This window comes from Pieris napi, chromosome 23 (assembly GCF_905475465.1).
Source record: "Pieris napi chromosome 23, ilPieNapi1.2, whole genome shotgun sequence".
NCBI classification, from domain to species: domain Eukaryota; kingdom Metazoa; phylum Arthropoda; class Insecta; order Lepidoptera; family Pieridae; genus Pieris; species Pieris napi.
In genome coordinates, this window is record NC_062256.1 from 4,642,804 (window position 1) to 4,664,657 (window position 21,854).

Here is a 21,854-nt window from a genome sequence, read left to right on the forward strand (position 1 = left end):
GGTGGTTTTCTTGCCAACGGGATGCATTTTATAGACCGACCGAAAATCGACATTTTGGTTTTTATTATACTTACCGTATATAATCATCTTCAATTTGCATAAAACTTTGTCAAGTGTCCACTATAGTCTATATTTTTACCACAGCATATTTTCATTAAAAATGTAAAATAATTATGATAATGATTTGTCATTTTTTGATGGAAATGTCAAATAGTGTCAAAATACAAATACTTCTGAATCCTGAGACCATTGTTATTGTTTTGGGCTTCTTTGCAATAATAATTCTAATTATACTTTAAATGACCTCCATTCAAGAGCGCCTACAACTTAAGCGTGCACCGCTGGATACATGGAATATAAGAGAGCAGCTATGTCTTGCCTCAGCAGTAGTCAGAAGTGGCGATCAAAATTGGATGTCTGTTTCGCGGGCGCTTAAGTCTCTTGCTGATCCCAATCGCCCCCAGGATTGGTATTCACAAAAAAAGTAAGCAAATAAGATGTTCTCAACCGCTTCCAGGATAATAGATCTTTTCCTGCATTTCGCTATATTCCTAATCTAACATATACTCAAATGTTTGTTTGTAAACCTCAAACAAATAGATACCAAATTGTATTTGTGACTTAATTTGTTTTAACTATATATCCCTTCGTTTTCTAAGTAATATTTTTTTTTATTTGAACAGGTTTTTAAATGGCACCAACATTTGAGTTTTCTCTATGCCTAAAAATCCCCTATATCTGAATAATAATTGTAATATATTAAATGTTTCATGCAATAAGATGTATATACAGAGTATAATATAAGTAAGTATATAAATCTAAATCTAATTATAAATAATGATCCCTAAAAGAGTTATATCATTATAGGAAATGGTATTAACTATATTATTTTCTATGCTGGTGATAAAGTAAATATAATTTTTTTCCACATTGTTAATTTTGTTTGTTTAAGTTGTGCTGTCCAGTATGGTGCTTTATTGGAACATGTGGAAACTCCAAAGCGCAAGAAGAGGAATTCAGAAGGTGGCGTGGAGACACCACAGGAAAGCATCCTCAAACGGCTTAGGGATCAGAGAGTACAGGAGATAAAGAATAGCCTAGCTGAAATAAATGCAGAATATGAACAAATAAAGGTTAAAATATTTAAGCATTACTATATTTATATTATTTTATAGCTATTATTATTCCTTGCACAACTTAACTATTAATATGACTATTACTATAACTATATTAACTATATGTAATTGTTATTATGCCATTTATCTGATTTTATATTGTTAAATGTTGGTAACTAAATTTAATAATATAATAATAATTACAATATTGCTTCTTTTAGAATGAAGTAAATGAAGTGCGTAACTCATCAACATCTGAAGAAAAACTTCAAGAGCTATGGGCTGAGATTGAAGCGTCTAAACAGAAAAGAGAAAGAGAAAATGCTACTCGTGCAGCTTGGATGAAAGAGAGAGAGGAGCGAATACTCAAGGCTGAAAAGACATGGAGACCTCAGACCACTGTTGCCACCACTACACAAGGTTTGTAGTTTTAGATGAAGAAATATAATAGGCAGTTAGTTATCTTTTTGAGAATACATGAAAAAGGGGTAGTTTTATCGCATTGGTAGTAACTGTTAAGAAAGAGTAATAAATTTTTTTTGTAAACATTTATGTGTTGTTGACAAGAAATAAATAACTGTACATCACAGTTATGTAAATAGTGTTTTTACAAAACAATATAAGCTCGGTCTATTCAGTTAAGAGAAAGCAACTTTCAGACTTTTAATAAAGATAAAAAAGACATTTGATTTAACAATGCCTATTTTTCAATAGATACAGTACAAATAACATTCTTATATATAAAGAAAACACTTTTTACTGGATTGATTATAAATTCACAATTATTTTACATATTTTAAAATTATGTAAAATAATTGTAAATTTATATTATTATATTATTATTCGTTACTAGCTGGCCTGGCAAACATCGTACCGCCTAACAGTCGATTCTTTATTTTTTTTAAATACTTATTCTGCTATTCGGGACACCGGTCTAGCTAGTAAAAAAAAGAAAGTTGATAAGACAACAAATACATTATGTCAAAAAATAAAAGTTTACCTTCCCGGAACCCCTCCACTAACACTAGAACTTTATGATATGGTATTAAAGTTCAAATTGACTTTTAAGTATTATTACGAATATTGTGTATGGGAATATAGAAAAGTGTTGTTTTTAGACTTTTTCACTCAATTTTTTTAATTTTTCTCTCCGTAAGAACCATCCTCGTACTTCAAAGAATATTATAAAAAAAGAAAAATCGGTCAAGCCGTTTTCATGTTATGTCGTGACAACGGAAAATGGGTTTCATTTTTATATACTTCCATCCAGTAAAAAAGTGTTTTCTTTGTGTTATGTCAATAAAAGACAATACTATTCTTATATATTTCAGTTACATCTGCCACGCCTTCATCACCACTGTTATCCTCTTTGTTAAAGTCCACACCAGTCGTCACCACACCACAGCATATCTTACACCCAAACAATTGTATCGGTAAGTTTATGTGTAACTTGTGTTCATATGCTGCAACTAATTACTCTATAGTATTTGTGATTCAAATTATTATTTATTATATTCCAAACTATTATTCTACTAATCTATTAGTCTACTTTGTATAGTATTTTGCATTTGTTAACACTTAATCTAATATATAAAATTCTCGTGTCGCGGTGTTTGTAGTTAAACTCCTCCGAAACGGCTCGACCGATTCTCATGAAATTTTGTGTGCATATTGGGTATGTCTGAGAATCGGACAACATCTATTTTTCATCCCCCTAAATGTTAAGGGTAGTCACCCCTAAATTATCATTTTTTTAATTTTTAGATATTTTTTTTTATGATGCAGCATTAAAAAATACATACAACCCCTAATTTTCACCCCTCTACAATCAACCCCAATTTTTTTATTATAAATGATATACATGGCAAAACGACGTTTGCCAGGTCAGCTAGTACTATATGATAGACCAGTGTTTTCCTAGTAGCGTGCTTTCGTATCTCGGCTATGCATGAACGAATTTATTTGTGCCTACTGTACTTCCCAATTTTAATAGTTATATTAACTGACATCTTCAGTCGCGATCTTAAATTCTGATAGTCGTATTATTGGTGCTGCATAACTTCCTCCACTCTCCTCTGTCTTTGGTAAGCCTCTGCATCTGGGTGATAGTAAAACTTGTAAGGTTCTTTACTTGATCGGTAGGTAGGTAGGTAGGTAGGTATAAGTAGAGAACTCCCTCCAATGTCACTCGCAATAAGTTTTATTAATTTTCTGGAACTCCAAAAAAAAAGATTCCGTTGGTAACAGCTAAGCAGTATTTCACTGAGGTGCAACGTATGCAGCTCTACAAAGCTCGAGTACGACCTCATATGGAATACTGCTCGCATCTCTGGGCCGGTGCTCCCAAATACCAGCTTCTTCCTTTTGACCAAATTCAGCGAAGGGCTTGTCGAATTGTCAAACTCCAATGTCTTACTGATCGGCTTGATTCTCTCTCGCTGCGCAGAGACGTTGCGTCTCTTTGCGTTTTTTACAAAGTTTATTACGGAGAGTGTTCGGAAGAATGTTTGGGTTGATCCCTCCTGCCTCTTTTCAACACCGTACGAGCCGAACGACCTCTAAATTTCACCAACATCATGTTGATGGTTGGAGGTCTTCCACAGTCCGTTTCATAAGGCATTTTCTTTTGCGAACTAGCGAACTGTGGAATCGGCTCCCGGGGGGGGGTCTTCCCTCAGAGATACGACCTCCAAATGTTCAAAAAGCGAGTCTACTCCTCCCTCAAAAGCCGGCAACGCACCCACTAAAAATGGGTGTCTATGGGCTGCGTAGACTGCCCTTTTTGGTCGTCCCGCAAGCTCGTTTGCCCCCCTATTATATTAAAAAAAAAAAAAAACAGTGTCGTAAGACGAGGTTTTATCTGTAACCGTCTCAGTATGGAGACATTTACGTTCTTAGCTGTTCTGGGAATTAAGCATCAGTCTCCAACATATTTCCAAAGCATCTATTTTCACATGTTCATATTGTCCAGGATTCAGTGCCATAAAGGAAAATCGAAAATACCATTAACTAACATAGAGTTTATACTAACAAAGATCCTGCATGATATTAGAATATATGTATTCACAATTTTATTTTATTATATTATATATATTGACTAGTGGACCGACAGACGTTGTCCTGCATGATATTTCAAGCAATTAGTAAAGCAAAGTATGAAAGTACCGACTGCAGCGCCATCTGGCGGGCTGATTTGTGAATCTAAACCATTCCCAGATCCCCTTGAACACACACAAAAAAATTCATCAAAATCGGTCCAGTCGTTTGAGAGAAGTTCAGTGACATACACACTCACAGAAGAATTATATATATAAAGATTATTGTGACTCTGTTAACCTTTTGTATTGTATTGTATTTTAAATGTTTGCCTATACATAGTTCTATTTATTATTATTGTTATTTTTCCTTTAGACTTTACTTTATTTTAGTTATAGTAACGGGTTATTTTGAGTTTTTTTTTGTTAATAATTTTTGCAATTCTTGTACTCTACCCTCTGTAGGTCTTTCTTTTGGAACGAAGTTCCTTATCGCGCGTTGTGAAAGGGGGCTAGACGGAATAAATTATTACGAAAAGTTGTCACGACACTTTTTTGCTATTTGCTATTGTAATACACCGGTTCTCGTCCGATCACCGAAGTTAAGCAACGTCGGGCGAGGTCAGTACTTGGATGGGTGACCGCCTGAGAACACCTCGTGATGTTGGCTTTTTTTTGTAGGGATAAGAAATGAAAATTATTTTTGGAATCACAACTAAATTAGTCTTGTTGGAACGAAGTTATCGATCGTTGCGAAAGGGGGCTAGACGGAATAAATTAAGACCAAAAGTTGTAACGACACTTTTTGCCTTAGTTGTTATGTTTTACATTTTTGATTTAGCTATCGCCAACGTCCATACCACGTTGAATACACCGGTTCTCGTCCGATCACCGAAGTTTAAGCAACGTCGGGCGAGGTCAGTACTTGGATGGGTGACCGCCTGGGAACACCTCGTGATGTTGGCTTTTTTTTTTCGTCGTAAGATTGGTGTCGAGAAAATCTATCATACTGTTATGATACCAATTAACATATAAAATAATCGAAAGGAATTTCGTTCCATCCGGGTGTCCCTTGACACCTCTAAAGTTTTTTCATTGTTCCACATTAGGGTTGCCTGGAAGAAATCGCTTGTTAGCGATAAGGCCGCCCGGTGCCTTATAACTTTTGTAACATGTTTTTTTTTGTATTTTTGTTATCTGTATGTTTGTGAATAAGGTAATAAAGCATAATTAAATAAATATTTTGATTTTAATTTGACTATTTATGGTTTCAGAAACAGTGTCACCCAGTGCCGGTGCCCCGACACTGTCTTTATTATTAGAACAGCCACAAGATAAAGAACATGCAGCGATAGAACATATTAAAAGTCAATTGGTGCAGATTGAACATCAGCTTAAAGGTATTAATTTTTTAACAATTACTTTAAACTTGAATTTCATTTATTTTTTTTATTTTTTTTTTATTGGACAATTCACACCAATTGACCTAGTCCCATGCTAAGCTGGTGAAGCTTGTGTTATGGGTACTAGGCAACGGATATACATACATATTATAGATAGATAGACATATAAATACATATTTAAACACCCAAGACCTAAGCACAACACTAAATGCTCATCACATCGATGTTCGTCTCAGCCCGGGATCGAACTCGGGACCAATGGATTCGCAGTCAGGGGTACTAACCACTAGACCAATGAGTCGTCAAAAATTGATGGTAAGATTTTCTTGGAAACCATACAAGTTGCCAGTATTTTTAAATACTGATTGTTATCATTGATGATGTAAATAATGGCCATTGAGCTGTTAATAAATAAATAATTACTTCGAACTCAATACGACGTCCGTCACTCCGCGTTTTTCCGAATCAATTCGACTTAGGGTCTTTCAAGAAAGGAGCATACCAAATCTTAAAAGGCCGGCAACGCACTCGTGAGCCCTTTGGCATTGAGAGTGTCCCTGGGCGGCGGTATCACTTAACATCGGTTGAGCCTCCTCGTTTGCCCCTTTTCTATAAAAAAACATTCTTTAGTTTTTATATAATTATCCATGGGTGTACAGCCTAGAGGTCTTTCGCGATGACAATCTATTTCGTGCTTCTTGTATCCAATTTCAAATACCTGGGTCCTTGACACCTTCATCCCACCAACGCAGCCAGCCGGGTTTTCTCTTGCCACTACGTTGTGAGTTCAGTAAGGACCTTGGGCTCGTCAACCTTTCGGTGCTTTCGCCTGATCCTTATTCTTGCCAGTTCGTTTAGATAACAACGGTCCAGTTTAATATACTTTAGGTTTCAAATCTTGTTGGTTTTCGACTGGACAGGTGACCTGAGTTACTACTCAAGTAAAATACGCAATATATATATATTTTTAATTTTTACCTTAGGGAGCGTTCAAGTATTACGTCAAGCAATTTTTGGAGATTATTGACCCCCCCCATGTAACGCGCCGTAACGTTTTTCTACAGTACTGTACTCAAGTATAGTAAAACGTTTCGTGACCACCTAGTGACTCTTTATACCTAAAAATTACCATTATGTGGTGTTAAGTACTGGAAATCGAAAATAATATTAGCAATAACGCGTAATTCAATCCCCTCCCCGCACCGTAACATTTTACAAAAGGACCCCCCCCCCTAAAATTCGTTACGTTATACTTGAACGCTCCCACTGTGTGGTTTTATAGTCAATTCTCAATTTCTCCTAAATATGCCATGCTTCGCAGTATTTTATCATAAGTTCGTGGGCTGACCACTTCTTTGTGTGGGCAGATAAGCAGCTCATAACATTTGAATATTTACACAGCGAGCACGAGTGGGTCACCAGTGCCTAACCCCCCTTCAATAGTAACGACAGCTGTCACCCCTGCAGTGGATATAGATGATATAGAGATAAAGGCGGAAGATGTATATGCGTTCAGTGATATAGATATACATATACCACCCGTGGCTGCGATGCACAAGCCAAGGTAAATTATATTTATAGCTAAGCGTTAAGCTGTATTAGACATTAACAGCGCTCAAGAGAGATTGTGTGTGTTATATTAGTTGAAATTTATTTATAATTTTAGGGTGGAAAAGCAATATAAGAAAGAAGAAGAACCATGTGTTATTGAGGAGCCTATGCAAGAAGATAAGGTGAGGAAATTGAGTGTTTTTTTTAAGTGTGGCCTCTTACAATCTCTCTATATCTCTCTATACTAGGTTGGGACTTAAAAGTCGTTTAGGACGATAATAATAGTATAACCCGCGGCACGAAACTCTAGCGCTGACCGTTATTGCGCAGAAGTAAAAAATAAGGTACCTGAGGGGGGCTAGCGGAATGAAGAGCGTCGATTGGCTCTCCAGTCGCATTTTGTCCCCCGCGCGACAGTACACATGCGCAGCAATCCCCTCCACGTATCGGCCAGCGCTAGACTTACGTGCCGGGGGTTATAATCATTGTTATAACTTAAACATTTATTTATCTTTATAAGTTGGTAAATTATAACTTTTACATAACCAAAGAATTCCTTAGCTGACACAGACAGTAAAAATATGAAAAAAATAAAACTTACAAAAAAAGATTATTATTGGATTACGTTCAGATAGATTACATTTGGTTTTGTAATTTTTATAAAAGTTGCTGAACAATTATATAGATATTTTGTATGAAAAAAATTGTTTTGATTAAATTTGTAGCGCCAAAGGGAGCGTTCAAGTATTACGTAACAAATTTTGGGGGGGGGGGGTCCTTTTATAAAACGTTACGATGCGGGGCGGGGATTGAATTACACGTTATTGTTAATACTAATTTCGAGTTTTCAGTACTTAACACCACATAATGGTAACTGTTAGGTATAACCGTTACGAGAGGGGGGAGGGGGGGGGGTGTTAATAATCTCTTAAAACTGCGTGACGTAATACTTGAACGCTCCCTAAGCTAATATATGCATAATAATAATTAATAAACACCAGTAACGCACTTGCGAGCCTTCTGGCAATATAAGTGTCCATGGGCAGCGGTATCACTTAACATCAGATGAGCCTACTGCCCGTTTGCCCTCGGTTTAAAAAAAAACATTATTATTGCGAAAATAGTACTTGTTTTCGTCCTCGTAAATTGCGATATATTACAATTCGAAGTAAAATAAAGTAAAATGTATGAATTGAATATTTAAAGAGGATTGCGAAATATTTATTATTTATTTACAGCATAAATGATAAACATTAAACAATAATTAATTAATTATTTGGAGGGAATTTATCTCTTTTGAAAAATACTATCTTACCTTTCCCACTTTGGAAGCATAATTACTATATTTCCCCGGAAATAGAAAACAGGTCCTTCCTTATACGCTTTATAACAAAGAGTAATATATATATTTATTAATGCATTCCAGGTTGAAGAAGTTCCTGTATCAGAGCCGATAGTAGAACCATCGAATACTACGGAAGATGTACAGGTATTTTTAATTCACTTACTCTAAACCCACAAGCATATATGGGACATAGAACGAGACCCTTAGCGAAGGTTATGATTCTGAAGGCTGATCACCTATGCCTATGGGAGTGTTCAAGTATTACGTAACGCAATTTTTGGAGATTATTGACCCCCCCCCCCCCCAATATAACTCGCCGTAACGTTTTTCAGTACCCAAGTACTCTTTAGTTACTATTATGTGGTGTAAGTCGAAAAAAATATGAGAAATAACGGGTAATTTAATTCCCGCCCCGCATAGTAACGTTTTACAAAAGGAGACCCCCCCAAATACGTTACGTAATACTTGAACGCTCCCTATACAGAAAAAATAAATATTGAGAAAACAGATAAAAAATCTTTTTATAATTTTTATTATTGTAATTTAGCGTCACCGGTTTTTTAATTATATTATAAAAAATATATTGTTTATAAACTTTACATATTCTAGGTTGAACTGATAAAAACAGAAGTGATACAGGAGGAAGAAACCATACCGGAAACGGAAATAGTGCCGGAAGTAAAAATTGCTTTCCCGGAAGTTAAATTTCCGACACCGGAAATAAAAGTTATACAGTCGGATGATACGCAGGTATTTGACAGACGGCTTGACGGCTTAAAAAGCCGTGTTTAATACATTTTCTTCAATTACACTTTCATATTGTCAAATATTTTATTGCATTAAAACTGTATAAAACAAATGCCATTAAAAGTTACAGCCAAAAGTAGAGCAAGAGCCGCTAGAAGCTAGCCTTCCGCTAGAGGAAGAAGTTAAACAAGAGAAAACGGAAATTGAGGGTCCTGTGGAGGAGCCGATTGTAGAAGAAATACAAGATGTTCCAGAGAAAGAAGTAATAGAGGAAAAAGTAGATGAGTAAGCATAAAAATATAACTTCCATACAAACTTTCTCTTATTAATATCCTTGAGGGACTGGGTATAGGAAGGCGGTATCTAGGATGCTCCCTAGATATCGCTACATCTTCTCTCGGTATAATAATATGCGCTGGTTCGGCTATCACGTGTATGTCAGTATAGTAATAGAAGGAATCCAAAAATCGATTAGACTAATTCTTAAGCTTAGGTTTCCTAGAAAAGCGGTGCCGTTATCTAACGGCCGTAATGTAACGTTATGTGACGTCACCCATACGTTGTCTATAAATAACATCGGAGTAGGTTTCCTAGAGAACGTTGAGTGTCACCGTAACGTCAAATAGTGGTGATGTTATTTGCATGACGGCCGTCATAGCGGTGATAAACAGTAGTTTGACGCCGCGTGTAGCAGTGCCCATATTTAATACAATGAGTGGAAACGTGACTTGGACGAGCGAAAATTATTGTTTTTTTGCATTATGTTAAAAACTTAAGGCCGTTATTAACAACCGTAAAATGACGGTCGTTAGTTAACGGCACCGCTTTTCTAGGAAACCTATGCTTAACACTTAGCATCCACGGCCGTGTGTGTCTTACTCCAAACATTGTATCCTTAATAATCGTAATAAGAAAATGCTATTCAATTTCTGTGCGCACGCGACAGTGATTCATTGTTGCTACCATTACGTTGGAACTCCCCTACCATTTTCGTTTCAATTATAGTCAAAAGCGAAAATTATCATCATTGACTGACACCGATTATAGCGCAAACCCTGCACACCTTGTTTAAAATTTTTCTCGTTAGGTATGTGTCATATACCAAGGTCTTCTCTTTACTAAACTTCATTAAAATCGGTTAAGTGGTTTAAACTGAAAGCGTATCACTTTGGCATTTATATTGTTAGTAGGGATCGTTTCTAGTTTTAATTATTAAATTTGGCTTCGGTTTAAAACTTAAAAAGATTTTATTTTCAATAAAAGGAACAATGTTGAAATATAAAAAAATATATAATAATAATTTGTTTTTAGACCCGAGCCTGCACCATTAAAAGAAGATATACCACAAGAAGACGCACAGCCTGAGCCAGAAGCTGCAGAGGTGGAGACAAACATACCGACGGAAGAGATACCTTTGCCGGAGTCACCTAAACCTGAGGGTAAACTATCTTAAATATGTATTTTTTAATGGGAATGAATATTTATTAGGAAATATTACACAATTAAAACAGGGTTTTTCAATTATTTATTTCGAATTGAACTTAAACTCCTCAATCTAATTAGTAACTTACGCGATAGACACGTTGTATAGTGAATATTAATTTAAATTATTCGGTACGTGTGAAGCGAGAGACCATACGCGTATACGTATGCAGAAAATATTTCTTATTTTTAACTATAAAAGATTTTTTATATTATATCATATAAAGGTGTACGGATGGTCCTTCGAGCCGGACACTGCGTCTTGAAATGAGACTCGTATTGCACTGTATTGTAATAGTAATAATTCAAAAAGTTTGACATACTAATATTTTAATTAACAAGATTTAGTATCACGTGATTAAAGAACTATTACAAATCAATTGGTCAATTGCAGAACCAGTTATTGAAGAGACGGCACCAGAAGCACAGCCTGAACCAGAAGCGGATACAGAAGTGAATGTGCAAATACAAGATATACCGCTGCCGGAGACGGAAGAGACCAAAGAGGAAATGGAAGAAGTTAGAGAAACGAAAGAAGAAAAGAAAGAAGAAGATGAGGTAAGATTGTGTTTTGTTAGATAACCAAAACTTAAGTCTTTTAAGACCTTTTTCACAATATGCATTTGAATTTTCTAATTTCCTCTTGACTTATGGTGTATAAGGGAGCGTTCAAGTATTACGTCACGCAACTTTTGTAGATTATTGACCCCCCCCCCCCCCCCATGTAACGCGCCGTAACGTTTTTCTGTACCCAATAGTAAAACGTTTCGTGACCACCCAGTGACTCTTTATAGCTTAAAGTTACCATTATGTGGTGTAAAGTACTGTAAAGTCGAAAATAATATTAAAAATAACGCGTAATTTAATCCCCGCCCCGCATCGTAACATTTTACAAAAGGACCCCCCCCCCCCCCCTCTCCCAAAATTCGTTACGTAATACTTGAACGCTCCCTAATGTACTGCAAGACAAAAATAAAACACCTTTCTCTAGTTTCTTTTCTATTACTTTCTCTAATATTCATATATTCGTAAAAGTACGAGGACTATCTGAATCTTATTTTGCAAATATTTTAAGATCAAAAAATTATAAATGTAAGATTTAGAGTCGAGACAGATTAGATAGAGTTAGCACTAAGTTGGTATTCTGTTAGTCAAAATCATTTAGAATTCTAGATTATCCTAAGTCATAATTTAACTTAGGTACATAGATACTTAGGTATATTATATCCATATATTTTTTTTCTAGGACTCAATACCACTAAAGGATATGATAAAGGAAGAAATAGTACAAGAGAAAGACAAAGAAGAAGAAGCTCATACTGAAACAGATGACGATACTCCCATGGAGGTGAGTAAAAGAAATTGGATTATAATATGTACTAATAATAAATAAATATATATGTTTTCTTTTAGTTAAGCAGAGAAGAAGATAAAGAAGGAAAAACAAAGAGAGATTATTCAAGGAAGAAGAAACCGGATTCCAGAAGTAAGTTTCCTAAGTTTTATTAAGTGACGGATTTACCAACAGGCTCAGATTCAGAAATGAGACCTTACACATGTATGTCAAAATCTAATACATTTTTGATGAACGTACTTAACGCTAAAGCTTCTGAATCTGACCCTAGGAAACTATTGCGGTAAAATTGGCTCAAAATGTTATTCTCCTTATAAAAAAAAGGTGCGTGTACTTATGTACGCCCGTAAGAAGTTATACTTCTCTTTGGCATTATTAATAATACATACGGATAGTTAACCTCAATTGTATTGAAGCACTTAGGAAGGTTGATGAGCACAGTTTTTTCACAAATATTTTCTAATATTAATTAGTATTGATTTAAATATTCAATTTAACTCACTTCTGATTATAATTCAGACGCACATATAAAATTCGCACTTGTATAATGAAAACAAAATGAAAACACGTGTTTTAAATGTAGAAACTCAAAGCATGTGGATAAATATTATAAATATAAATAAACAGTGAACAGAGGCGGCGTGCGTGCCAACATGCGCCACTAACTTCATTCTGTTAATTTTGTGTCACGTTGCGCGCGCATAGTAAAATTTCACTCTCATCAATTTTTCATAACGCGCCTAAAGAAGTATAACTTCAAAAACATTTTAGTATTTAAAATGTCGCAAAATTAGAACAAGTTTCTATCTAGTATGGGATATTTAACGCGAAATTTTCATAACTTCGATTTAGGCTCCAACAATCGTAGTCAGTAAAGAAGTTTAACAAAACAATACAATCCCACATTTTTGTAGGAATAAATACATATGATACAGTCTTAGGGGCCGTTCAAGTAATACGTAACGCATTTTGGGGGGGGGGGTCTTGTACAACGTTACGATGCGGGGCGGGGATCAAATTAAACCTTAAAAACTTTGCAGTACTTTTACACTGTAATGGTAACTTTTAGGTATAAAGAGTCACTAGGTGGTCACGAAACGTTTTACTATACTTGCGTACAGAAAAACGTTACGGCGCGTTAAATGGGAGGGGGGGGGGGGTCAATAATCTCCAAAAATAGCGTGACGTAATACTTGAACGCTATATATAAAAGACTGATTATTAATATTACTTTGGACCGTGATTGTTTTTGTATGACATTTGAGATATTTCGTATTATATTTTAGCGTGTTCTGGTTCGGAAAGTGCCCCGGATTCCCCGAGCTCAAGCGAAGCAGAGAGACAACACCGACTCTGGAAGAAGAGTGTTATGCTTGTCTATAGCAGGTATTATCATAAATAGCTTTTAATAGAGCACAAGATTAAAATATACAAAATAAATTCCTGTTTTGCAAACTTTGTCTAATTTAAAGAAAAAACTTTTTAACCGGATTAACGTTATGTATTATTATAAATTTACAATTATTTCACATAATTTTAAATTTTTCCGACGTTTCGCGTGCTTTACAGCGTGCATGGTCACGGTGACTGAAGACAAAAGGTGTTGAATGTCAAAAAGTAACACAGCTGTAGAAAAGTTGTATTATCTGTATTTTTTTCTCCGGAGTTGATATTGACTAAAAGATGGAGGGTTTTGGCAGAAATGACTCACGGTGTCCTCTTTTTTCGCGGATTGTTTATCTTGAGATTTTAATTTGGATATAATTTTATAATAATACATAACTTTAATCCGGTAAAAAAGTGTTTTCTTTAAATGTGTTGATAAAAAAGTTATGTTAATAAAATACAATACTACATTTATAATTTATTCAATTTCAAAATTATTAATTTAGGTCCAACACATAACTTCTAGTAACTAAGACTAAATAAAAATCAATCAAATAAAATTGTCAAAATCGTGTGAATTTTCTTCAAATAAGGTTATGCGCACACAAGTACGCGTCGTTGTTCCTGCGACCTATCACCGATGAAGAGGCACCGGGGTATAGCACTATAGTGAAGAGGCCTATGGATCTTTCGACCATTCGACGGAATATAGATGCGGGGCATATTAGGTATTTTTTTAAATTTTACATATGGCATGTGCCAATTGTATAAACCATTCATTATGAGCAGTGTTGGCTTAGTGGCATCAGCGTGCGACTCTCATACCTGAGGTTGTTGTTCGATCCCCGGCTGTGCACCAATGGACTTTCGCATTTAACATTTGCTCGAACGGCGAAGGAAAACATCGTGAGGAAACCGACATGTCTTAGACCCAAAAAGTCTACGGCGTGTGTCAGGCTGATCACCTACTTGCCTATTAGATTTAAAAATAATCATGAAACAGATTCAAAAATCTGAGGCCAAGGTCTGAGGTTGTAGCGTAGTTGTTCATTTATTTATTTATTCATTATTATAGGATATTTGTCTTTTTTTATTCAAGAACTGCAGTTTTCGATCTTGAAATAGGTGTTTGAACCCTGAGTATTATACTATAGATATACTTTTACTACATGTTTATGGCGACTCTTCCAGAGGTCGTGCGTTTAAATTCCAAGAATGACCAATGGATCTTTCTATATATATATATATATATTTATTTAGAACATTTTATACAAAACATGAATACAAAGTAATTTTTAAATCAAAACGCCAATTAAAAGGTTTAAAACATCGTAAACACGAATATTGCCTCACGTGCCATTCTTTCTTGTCTAAAGAAAAATACTATACTATATACTATACCAATCAGCAGTTTGGGGCTTAACAAATTGTTTTAATTAGAACTTTTCTATATAATCTAAAGGTATGGTCATATGTATATTGCCTTATAACTAAAATCTCATAAACACACAAGATGTTTATTGTTATTTGTTTACCCGGGAATTGAATCCAGGCCAGATTGGAGAGAGAGATGAGACTGGATTTTTTAAAAATGACAAAAGTTTATAGACAATTTTATCATTTTTAATATCATGAGGGTACTGGAAAGGTGAATGAATTTAAAACTACCCTCACTTTATCAAAATTTCCAGAACCACCGCACAATTCCAGCGTGATGTGTTACTGATGTTATCAAACGCACTTATGTACAACAGCACTTCGCACAGTGTTTATGCAATGGCTAAAGACATGTTTGAAGAGGTGAGATTGACATTGAAATATTTGTATTTTTTTAATATCTTTATTATGCAGGTTTTATACAGTGTTTTAATTCATATCCCTATATAAACATACGAGCTACGGACCGTAACGAGAAAGAATGGTCAGTTAACGACACGCAGCGGTCACGAGTAATGCACTAAACTAAAACTACATTCAATAGTTGATAAATCATAAAAAAAAATCTAATCTCAATTACAGGCACAATGTCAGCTGGGGATGTTGTTAGCTGCGCAAGCGCACGCAGGTCTAGTGAATACGGCGCCTCCGACGCGCAAAAGGCGACCGCAGACAAATCCAAATTCACCTTCGCAGTTTAAGACTCAGAGATTGTAATTTTAAGAATAAATTAATTGAATAATATGGTTTTTCATTTTTGATCGTAATTATGTTTTTAGGTCAGGGCCTCAGATTTATGAATCTGTTTCATGATCATTTATCAATCTAATAGGCAAGGCACCTCCTGTACCTGACACACGCCGTCGACTTTTTAGGTCTAAAGCAAGCCGGTTTCCTCACGATGTTTATCTTCATAAAACAATACTTTTAGTTATGAATTGATAATATATTCTGCTTAGAAACAATGGTTGAAGAATGTAACGTTCTATTGAAATGCACCAAGTGTATAATACAATTTCTATAATATTCTAATTTCTACAAGAAAATAACAAAAAAGAACACCCGTAGCAGAGTAAATCATCTTCACTTTGGTTTAACTAAACCTTTTTAAATATCGAAACCTATTTTAAATCAGATAAGTACCAAGTTGTTTTGGAACTATGTTAAAATAATCGGTCTCTACCCCATTTGTGGAATTTTAACAATGTCTTTGCAACAGATGAAGTAGAGGTGTCCTAATAAACTGAAACTAGAAATCGCTAAGTTAATTACAATCCAATTCTCTCTATGTTGCCAACAGCCAAAGGACTTAGTTTCAGTGGTATTCCAGTAGGTTTAATAAATCGCTGAACTGGATCCGAGGCATTGAAAGTTGCTTACGTAATATCTATACATAAACCGGGAGAAAAGTGAGATGTCTCAACGAATAACCATATTCAGCCGATTTGCAAACATTTTTGTGATATACATTTTTCAAGCTATAAATATAAATCCTTATCTACGAATGGCTAACGAAACAACATCTAACTTGACGAAATTCACCGATTGTTTGACATATACAACCCGGTTGATGTTATTTACTTCCCGTATGTTTAGGGTACATAATACTACTTAGGAAACCAAACCCAATTCTAGGTTTCGTCTAACGTATTTTGAAGGAACAAAAATGAAGTACACAACAAATTCTTTTTAATTACATAACTCGTAAAATAGAATAAAATCGCTAGTATCCGTAGTAGATCAACCTAATGACGTGTAATTCAATTAATTGGCTCAATAATGATCGCCATAATTGAAAAAAAAAGATTAAATTAGAGGTGCAAGGTTTTTCTTCCTACTAATCCATTGTAATTATAATTAAATATCAAAACATTGTATTCTTAGATAAAATTAAAAAAAAACCATTTTGATTTGGCATCTTCTAAAGAATTCTCTTCAATCTTACGACTCTCGCCTTAAAGATTTGAACTACATTCACTTGAATTTGCAACAAGTCGTTATTGCTGCATTGTATAGATCAAATTAGAAATAGAGTTGTAGTCACTGTGGTTGACTACAACCATAAATCAATTTTATATCGTTCAATGGTGGACTGTGCCTAAAATTACTCATTAGACATTTTCAGCAATTTTAATTACTCCTTTTATTGTGTCCAGAATGTTGAGAGCGTCGCGCTAATGTTACAGCGACAACAACTATAAAACTATTTAAAGTATGTGTGCATGCAAACGGTTATTTATACTAAGCAACTATTTCTGAGTGTATTTAGTATTCTTTTGAAGACGGGTTGAATGAAATATTTCTAAAGTTTTCTACAATTTAGATACGTTTTCGATATACTCCTCCGTAACTACTTTTATAATGTTGCTTATTTCCTAATGATTATGTTCACGCTAAACTTCTGCCGGTACCTATAGTATTACTTTATAAATTTGTCATCGTACTGTCATACTATGTGACGGTAACTATAGTATAAATAATGATTGACGTGTCTGTTTTGGATCAGTATTTTTTAATTCTAAATGCTATGCATCAGAGCATTGTTTAGTCGTTACGCGCGCAAGAAAGCAAAGGAAACCGGCAAAACAGATACAGAAATCTGAGGCTAAGATAGAGGATTGTTCCACTAGGATTTAAAAATAACGTAATATGTATAAAACTTTTAGTACCAGTTAGTGTATAGTAAACTATCTTATATAAAAAAAACTTTAAAGAACTGAGTATTCGTCTTTTCGTATGATGCTAATATTAGTAAAATAGTAGGTATATATCAAAATAAACAAAAAAGCACAGCTTATAAACGTGTATTTATTTCAAGATTAAAATAAACACTACAAACGATTCTATTAATATACATTTCACTTAAAATACCTTACAACCATCAGCGTGACCTTGGGCAGTACCGCGCCACGAGTGTGCTCACGAAAATGTCATTTTGACAGCTGTCATCCGCAAGTACACTTGTGACGTGTCCCACCCGTATCGTGATACACAGAGATACTAAATGATTTAATTATATATTAATTAGTTCACTAATCGAGGACTGTGTTGCCAAGAATTGCATTTTTTGTTGACAATTCTCTGCTCTAAATAACAATCATGGCGAAAGAGGGCCGTGTTTTCAAATAATCGCCAAATAATCGCCAAATAAAGAGTCAAGCAAAAATCTTTGAAATATCCTTTTTAAATATATTTGTCTATATTAGATAGTTTAAACGGAGCAAAGATCAGACTGTCTCTAGCAGACTTATAGCAAGTGTAGAAAGAAAAGTATAGCGACGAAATAGTTTTGAGCATTTAAATCCTAACATGCCTCTAGTGAAAGAAACAGATGCATAATAGTTTCATCTTTGCTCCAATTTAAAACGTCATTGTCATATCCTTGAATGTCACATTTTACTTGTCAAAACTGTTAGTTTCTATACGAAACGTCACCAATTAACCATAAACACTAATAAGATAATTACTTTAAATTCTTGTAAACTGACTTGAAATTTTTCCCATTAAAAGAATTTAAAGTAATGCATCTTCTTTCGTTCATGGTAAAAAAGACTGCTCAAGCTGATTGTCTCTTTGTTCTTAGAGAACCATTCTCTATATATTTCTATCATGATAGTTATGATATAAAGCATTTTATATTTGACAAAGATGTTCGTGTTTTAAAATCTGGTATTTATACCAATTTATCTCTATCCACGACGATACATTTAGTACCTTCTTGAGGCAATGTCTAGATATCGAATTAAACATATTCACGTTTACCGCGTAAACAAAAACATCTATCAGACTGTAATGACTGATGTATTTTAAAATATAATGTATAGATAAAAACAAATCATAATGCGACTCAATGATCGAGCACTTAGGCGCGTATTCTAAAACGTTAACTAAAATCTAGTTAAGAGCTGTCAAACCACTTTCTTTTATGAAGTCTGACATATTTGACAGCGCTCAAGTCGAGGTACTTGATACGTTTTAGAATATGCACCTATTATTATATATCTGTTCCAGATCTTGTTTGTCTATGACTTCGGGAAATCGCTAAATTCCCCACTCATAGACAAAAAAATGAAATTTACAGATTAGTGCACATGGTGTCTGGAGTATTATTCCGGTAAATATATTTTGCCACAGCACCTAGGGTACAAATTCCGCGAAACTGAGTGCAAATAAGTACTCTAACATTAAACATGTAATGGATTTCGACTGAATTTTACCAGAGACAATAAAATGTTAAATATAAGTACATAAAAGTGCTCAGCACATAGATATGTTAACGCCAATTATTTATGATTTTGTCGCAACGCAGCCGCGATATCCCTAACGTCCAATTGCACTTTGGGCTTGTGTTGCGGCGGCTCGAAAAAATAATCGAATCGTTTGAACGACTCGATCTCTCGATCTGTGACTTCGAGCGACGATAAATTCGTATTCGACGGCAGGAATACACTCGTTTCTAGAAAAGAATAACTAATAAATATATGGCGACTTTTAAAGCGTGGATTAAACTGAGAAATAGATAAATATGGATGGAAGTGTGATAATGCATAATAAAAAAAAAACAACAAAAAAAACATCTTCACGTGAACGTGAATTAATTCAACGTTTTGGCCGCTTTACAGAATTTTAAAACAATAGAAAAGCATTTGCTAAAAACTTATTTCAAGAAAAAAATTCTGATTGATAAAAATTAATAATTATTTTTTAGAATAAAAAATAACTTTAACTTAATAACCATTTTCGTGTGTTATATTGAGAAGTGAGGATAAAGAACGCAACAATATATGAGGTTGTCCATTCTCCATATACAAGTAGCTAATATTAGGGACAAATTGATTTACGTCTTTAGATTAGAACCACTGTAAAAGTTAGTTAGGGAGCGTTCAAGTATTACGTAACGAATTTTGGGGGGCGGGGGGGTCTTTTTGTAAAACGTTACGATACTGGGCGGGGATTGAATTACGCGTTATTGTTAATATTAATCCAGTACTTTACACCACATAATGGTAACTTTTAGGTATAAAGAGTCACTCAGTTGCTATTGGGTAGAGAAGAACGTTACGGCGCGTTACATGGGGGGGGGTCAATAATCTCCAAAAATTGCGTGACGTAATACTTGAACGCTCCCTTATGTGTTGTTCTGTTAATTTTATTTTTCGAAAGCGTTTCTATATCGAACTCGGTTTTAATACATTCGCCCTTCCATATTTACCTACTCTGGATGAACTAGTTTCAATATATTCCAAACCTTTGTATGATCCAATTTTGAAAGTGCTTTAACGTAGATTGTGTTTGACGTTCCCTAACGGTACTAGAAAAAAATATTTCTATTATCTATTGGTCGATTCCGCTATTGCACCATTCAAAAATGTCCGACTTTATTATGTTCTCGGCACATACTGCTGCATTGCTCATAGACGTAAACATTTATTTAATTATTAATAACTATACAACTATTCTGACAGCTAATAGCCAATGCGATAGTTGTGTAACTTAATTTGATACCTCTTAAACAGAAAACTTAGTTAAAAGTTACTTTGTTTTTTTATTATTATTATTAATAACTGAATGTGCAGTGTATAATGCAGTGGCGGAGTGTTTATTGCTAGTTTTCATCCGATCCACGCTCATTAATAACTTTTTATTTACGTTCATAAGTAGCGAAATTATTTCCCTTAACATGAAAATCTTACCAAGTTACATGTCGATACCAAAATACCATCAAAACTAAATTCCCTCCTGAGCTACAAAGCAAAAATCAAAGTTACCGGGCGGATGTGTGATGGGCACATGCTGATCAGGCGGCGATGTCCCACCCGACTCACACGCAGATTCACACGTCATAGAACTCGTTGAAGATTGCATACCTGAAATATTATTATTTTTTATATATACTACCCACATGAGCACATACTCGGAAGCGTTCAAGTATTACGTAACGAATTTGGGGGGGGAAGGGCTTTTGTAAAACTTTATGATGCGGAACGGGGATTGAATTACGCGTTATTGTAAATATTATTTTCGACATTCCAGTACTTTAGACCACATAATGGTAAGTTCTAGGTATAAAGAGTCACAAACATTTTACTATACTTGGTTACAGTACTGTACTTGGGTACAGAAAAACGTTACGGCGCATTACACGGTGGGGTGGGGGGGTCAATTATCTCCAAAAATTACGTGACGTATTACTTGAACGCTCCCTTATGTTCTTTATTGTAATAGGATATAATTAATCAATAATAACTACCAGATATACATATCAAGGATAATTGTATGTTTGTAAAAATAAACTCAAAATCATTAGAACATTACAATATCTCTTATCCTACGGAGTACATAATTTGGTTAGTTAGTTTAAAAATTAAAAAATAAGGCAAAATCGGGTCATACAACTAGAGTGTTATGTTTAATATTAGGTATAAAGTATTTAAATCACATTTGACAGTATATTATACTAAAACTAGGCGTTCAAACAACAATAATATGTAATGTTTTCAAGGGGAAGGTGATTAGGTTTTTAAAGACTTTTAGGTGCTTTTATAGCGTGGGCGTATATTTGGCATATAAGTGTGACAACAATTAAATATTGCTGGACTTATTATTATGACTGATGTTCTTATTATATGATGTGACATTTGCATGCCTATTTTTGTGTGGCTGATTGTGTGGATTTTTATAATCTAATATATAAAATTCTCGTGTCACAGTTTTCGTTGCCATACTCCTCCGAAACGGCTCGACCGATTCTCATGAAATTTTGTGTGCTTATTGAGTATGTCTGAGAATCGGACAACATCTATTTTTCATCCCCCTAAATGTTAAGGGTAGTCCACCCCTAAATATTTTATTTTTATTTTTAGATATTTTTTTATGATACAGCATAAAAAAATACATACAACCCCTAACTTTTACCCCTCTACGATCAACCCCTATTTTTTTATTATACATGATATACATGGCAAAACGACGTTTGCCCGGTCAGCTAGTTAATCGATA

The 21,854-nt window shown here is 34.6% G+C and overlaps 2 protein-coding genes and 1 non-coding gene across 6 annotated transcripts in view; 2 read left to right on the forward strand and 1 right to left on the reverse strand.

The window, feature by feature from the left end:
* The first annotated feature begins 203 nt into the window (after positions 1–203).
* LOC125061365 (bromodomain-containing protein 8-like) lies at positions 204–15,597 on the forward strand. 2 transcript variants are annotated; one of them, XM_047666768.1, is made up of 18 exons: positions 204–484; positions 953–1,133; positions 1,337–1,535; positions 2,447–2,548; positions 5,425–5,550; positions 6,955–7,117; positions 7,220–7,286; positions 8,531–8,593; positions 9,059–9,199; positions 9,321–9,481; positions 10,508–10,635; positions 11,073–11,236; positions 11,925–12,026; positions 12,092–12,164; positions 13,319–13,418; positions 14,012–14,146; positions 15,110–15,218; positions 15,438–15,597. In XM_047666768.1, exons 1-18 carry the CDS (start codon positions 300–302, stop codon positions 15,570–15,572), a joined length of 2,334 nt encoding a protein of 777 aa, XP_047522724.1. In that variant the 5' UTR covers positions 204–299; the 3' UTR covers positions 15,573–15,597. The 2 variants fall into 2 exon arrangements, with proteins under 2 accessions (XP_047522724.1, XP_047522725.1); XM_047666769.1 differs by having other exon boundaries at positions 9,327–9,481.
* Positions 4,997–5,116, forward strand: LOC125061656. Its single transcript, XR_007119069.1, has one exon. It is a non-coding gene; the product is annotated as a 5S ribosomal RNA (ribosomal RNA).
* Positions 15,598–17,988: 2,391 nt separating the features above from the next.
* The window catches only part of LOC125061361, a 49,155-nt gene continuing 45,289 nt past the window's right edge, over positions 17,989–21,854 (reverse strand). For 2 of the 3 annotated variants that reach the window (XM_047666761.1, XM_047666760.1), the window contains exons 47-48: positions 20,624–20,722; positions 17,989–19,311 (exon numbers count right to left, since the gene is read on the reverse strand). In XM_047666761.1, the coding sequence (XP_047522717.1) occupies positions 19,139–19,311; positions 20,624–20,722 (272 nt within the window). In that variant the 3' untranslated portion in view covers positions 17,989–19,138. Of the gene's footprint in view, positions 19,312–20,108; positions 20,167–20,623; positions 20,723–21,854 lie in introns of those variants that run through there. The other variant, XM_047666762.1, reaches the window with a different exon arrangement.

What these genes read in the sequence shown, in the direction of transcription:
- LOC125061365 (XM_047666768.1), top strand. Translation starts at nt 300, where the DNA reads ATGACCTCCATTCAAGAGCGCCTACAACTTAAGCGTGCACCGCTGGAT. An exon ending in ACACCCAAACAATTGTATCG is followed by an intron (nt 2,549 to 5,424) that starts GTAAGTTTATGT and finishes TTATGGTTTCAG; the next exon opens with AAACAGTGTCACCCAGTGCC. An exon ending in AGCCTATGCAAGAAGATAAG is followed by an intron (nt 7,287 to 8,530) that starts GTGAGGAAATTG and finishes AATGCATTCCAG; the next exon opens with GTTGAAGAAGTTCCTGTATC.